This window comes from Elephantulus edwardii, unplaced genomic scaffold (assembly GCF_000299155.1).
Source record: "Elephantulus edwardii isolate Elephantulus edwardi_28Jun2011 unplaced genomic scaffold, EleEdw1.0 scaffold00248, whole genome shotgun sequence".
NCBI lineage: Eukaryota > Metazoa > Chordata > Mammalia > Macroscelidea > Macroscelididae > Elephantulus > Elephantulus edwardii.
The window spans coordinates 157224-161344 of NW_006399998.1; the positions used below are offsets into that span (position 1 = coordinate 157224).

The 4121-nt window shown below is 41.6% G+C and overlaps 1 protein-coding gene across 1 annotated transcript in view; it reads right to left on the reverse strand.

The window, feature by feature from the left end:
- LOC102863052 (RNA-binding protein NOB1-like) overlaps window positions 1-1445 on the reverse strand; it is a 44777-nt gene extending 43332 nt beyond the window's left edge. The window contains exon 1 of the mRNA XM_006899233.1: window positions 1441-1445. Coding sequence (XP_006899295.1) covers window positions 1441-1445 — 5 coding nt within the window. The remainder of the gene's footprint in view (window positions 1-1440) is intronic.
- Window positions 1446-4121: the final 2676 nt, after the last annotated feature.

Sequence of the window (4121 nt, forward strand, 5' to 3'; positions counted from 1 at the left end):
GGGTCTCACGGTCTTTGCTCCTCTGGAGTTCCATGGTGGGTGGCTGACTGTTGTTCTTCCCGGGTCTCTTCCCGGCCCGTCTGGTGGCGGAGCCCTGTCTGGTGGCGGGCGGAGCCCTGTCTGGCAGCAGGTGGGAGTTCTTCCATCTGGTGGTGGGCGGGAGTTCTTCTCAGTGAGCTTCTTGAATACATATTCTCTCATTCTTCATTATGCCTGGGAAGTTTTCCACAACTTTTTCAGTGCCTCTGCTTGCTTCTTCCTTTTCTGTGACTCCAATGATGTACATGGTATTTCTCTTGATGGTGTCCCACATTATTCTTAGGTTTTCTTCTTCTTCCTTCTTTTTTGAGCCTGCTTTTTGCTCTAGCAGATCAATTGTGATAATTCTGTCTTCAATTTCACTGGTTCTGTGTTCCATCTCTTCAGCTCTGCTCATGTGTCCCTTCATCATGTTGACAGCCACTGAAACATTGGTCCTTACATTTTAGATAGTGGTTTCTTATTTTTCCAGTGCTGCTAATGCCTCTTTTGTTTTCTTTGCATTGTTCTGCATTGTTTTTTTGAGGCCCTCCTGGTTTTTGTTGTAGTATCCTATAATTCTTCAAGTTTATCTTTTGTCCATTGACTATATTCAATCATTCTTCTTTTAAATTCTGTGTCAGAAAGCTCCATCTGACTTTCTGGATTCAGGAAATCCATTGATCCTGTGTCACTCTTTGGGGGTGACATCTTTCTTTGCTCTTGTGTATTGTGTGGGATAGCTTGCTTTCTTTGAGACATGGATATGTTCTTGATCTGAAGACAATGCTCTAGAGATCAGTTGGGCAGCTACTCCACTTGTGTGTTTCTCTGAACTTCTGACTTCAGGGAAATGTCAGTTCAGAGCCTGTGAGAGCAACCTCTTTTTGGTAAGACAGGTCAAGGTACTCTTTATTAAAGGCAAGTTGATTGACTGGATGTGTATGCACTGGTGTGGAGTCAAATGGAATGAGACAGGCATGGGGTTGAGGTGATGGCAAAGGCAGGTCAAACACTTGGGGGACCTTACTCGGACCTCAGCTCTCTGGGTGTGCTCACAATTGGGGTCCCTACTCAAGTTCCAAATATCCATCTCCCACCCAGTGGTTTTTCACTCAGTGGTCCCTGCCCAGTGACACTTCATACAGCAGCCCCTGCCCAAGCATGGTTCTGTGTCCAATGGGACCCAAAAAGTCAAAATCAAATTCCCATCGACCTACTCACCTCTGACGGGTCTGTAGTGTCAGCAAAAGTTCAGACAGATTACCACTGGATAGCTTGTTCCTGGGCAGTCAGTGTGGCTCAAAAGTTATGTTGTTGTTATGTGCCATCACATCAACTATTATTCATAGCCATCCAATGAACAATGTCTCTGAAACTTGCCTTATTCTAAGTCAGTCTCCCCATTTCTGACATACTTACCCCATTGCCACAATCACTGTGTCATTCCATCTCATCCAGGGTCATGTATTCCAACATGACATTTTTAAAATTAATTTTAATGAAAGTTTACAGAGACTTAGAGTTTCCAGTCATTCATTGTTGCACTTTTCTCCCTGCCCACTCCTCCCCACAATTCACTCTTCTCCTTGAAAAAGAAAAGAAAGACTCTTTCGTTGTTATGCAATCCCTCCCCCCAAATCCACTCCACTATGCAGCCTTCATTCTGGACTCCTGTCATGACAATAATACTTAATCATATATCCCTTTTAAACAGTTTTCTCCCTCATCTGTTTCAGTGCAGTATATATCATTCCTCCCCTCCTTTTCTGCCTTCCCTCAACCCCGATGTCAGTCCCATTTTACAACAGTGGCCCTATGCAATATTTGTCCATTTGTAACTGAGTTATTTTACTCAGCATGATGTCCTCCAGGGACATCTATTTGGCATAGTATTTCATGAGTTCTTTATTTTTCAGTGCTGCACAGCATTCCATTGTGTGAATATACCAGACCTTCTTTATCCATTCATTTGTTGATGGGCACTTGGGTTGTTTCCAGCTCTATGCTATTGTGAACAAAGCAGCAATAAACATGGGTATGCATATATCTGCTTGGGTGGTGGAACATGTCTTTTTTTTTTTTTAGTGTCTGACATCATTTAATATGTTGCAAAAATATTCCTTTTTCTGTTTTCTCAAATTATTTGTATCAGACTGGAATTATTTATTGTTTTGATGATTTCTAGAATTCATGAGCAAAGGCTCTTGGCCTAGAGTTTTCCTTCTGATATTGTTTTTAATTACAGATCGGTTTGTTTTAATAGAAATGCAAGTACTTAAGATTTTATATTATTTTGGTGTCCTTCTAGTAAGTTATATATCTATTAATGTAGTTATATTATTTATTGTTCATGTTGATGTTGTTGTTGTTGTTGTTAAGTGCCGTCGAGTCGCAGGCGACTCATAGCGACCCTATGAAGGAGAGTCCTTGACACTTGGGTGCCTTTCATCCTCTCTCCAGGTTCATAGGGTTTCTGGAGGCAAGCTATTATGGAAGTGGACGCCACTCCTCCTTCCACACTTGTTTAATCGGGGAGCTCCACCCCACTCTCAGTCCACACTGGGTAGCCAACCATTAACGCATTTGACATATCCGTGTCACAGTGTTCAGCCTCACAGCAACCACAAGTGACCGCAGGACAGCAACTTGTACACCAGGGCTATATGACCTAGAGGCATATCTGAACAAAAACAATGAAAGACGGGCTGGGGGGCCGCAGGCCCGAGGGCCCTTTTGGGCTTGAAGCTGCTGGTGCCCTCAACCCAAAGCCAAGCGTGGCTTCCCTGGCTCTTGGAGGCAGAGTCGTCTTTCTCCAGAGACCGCCACAACACAACACAACTCCCACGTACACAGCATCATGCTCTCTGGCCAAAGGATCACAGCCACCCTGGCTGGGGCAAACCTGGGCGATTATGGCCATCTCCTCCCTCCTCCTCTTCTCCTTTTGGGCTTGAAGCTGCTTTAATTCTTTCATATACAGATGATCAGTAATGAATGATTTCTCCTTTTATATTGATAGAAGTTTTTTATTACGTTTCACTTTTTCTTATTTAGTATAAATACTTGGAATAAATGAAACTGTATACATACAAGATTTTTACACTAAGTATTATAAAACATTCTGTGGATAAAATTTAAACTATCTTGAAAAGTACAGGCGGAAATGGAGTCATATGACATGTTCATCGGTTGGAAGAATCAAAAATGTAAAGATGCCAGCCCTCATACTTGATCTATTATTGTTGAAATCCAACATTATTGATACTAATAATTTATCTACATAATATTTTGGATTTGGGGGCTCAAAAGTTATGTTGCTGTTACATGCCATTGAGTCAACAATGACTCATGTTGTTGTTATGTGCCAACTAATCATCAACCCTATAAAAAATGTCTCTGAAACTTGTCCTACCCTCAGCCAACCTCACTATCTCTGACATGCTTGACTCCATTGCCACAGTCACAGTGTCAATCCATCTCAACCAGCGTCTTTCTCTTCTGCACTGATCCTCTATCCTTCCTAGTATTATGTCCGGCTCTAAGGACTGGTTACATGCCCAAAATTATGTGAAATGGAACTTCAAAATCCTTGTCTCCAAGGAGCCAACTAATTCTACCCTCTCCAAGATAGAGCTGTTTGTTCTCTTGGCAGTCCATAGTATAGTCAATACTTTTCTCCAACATCACAACTCAAAGACATTAATTCTATCACTCTTATTCACTGTCCAACTGTCAGGTGCATAGCAAGCACTTGAGAACACTAAGGCATGGATCGCATGTGCTTAAGTGTCTAGACTCACAACATTGCTCTTCAGCATTCTGAAGAGGTCCTTAAAAGCTGACTTTCCTAAAGAAACATCTTTGGATTTCCTAACTGCTGGTACTAAGAGGATTGAATGTGAATCCAGGCAAAATAAAATTATAAATAGCCCAATCCTCTCTCCATCCATCATGATATTGTGTATTGGCCTAGTAGTGAAGATCTTTGTTTTCTTGATGTTGAGATGAAGGCTGACACTAAAATTTTTATGGAAATGAGAAACATACAGAATTGTAAAATCTTATAGAACAAAGTTGGAAGACATATACTCACTGATGTC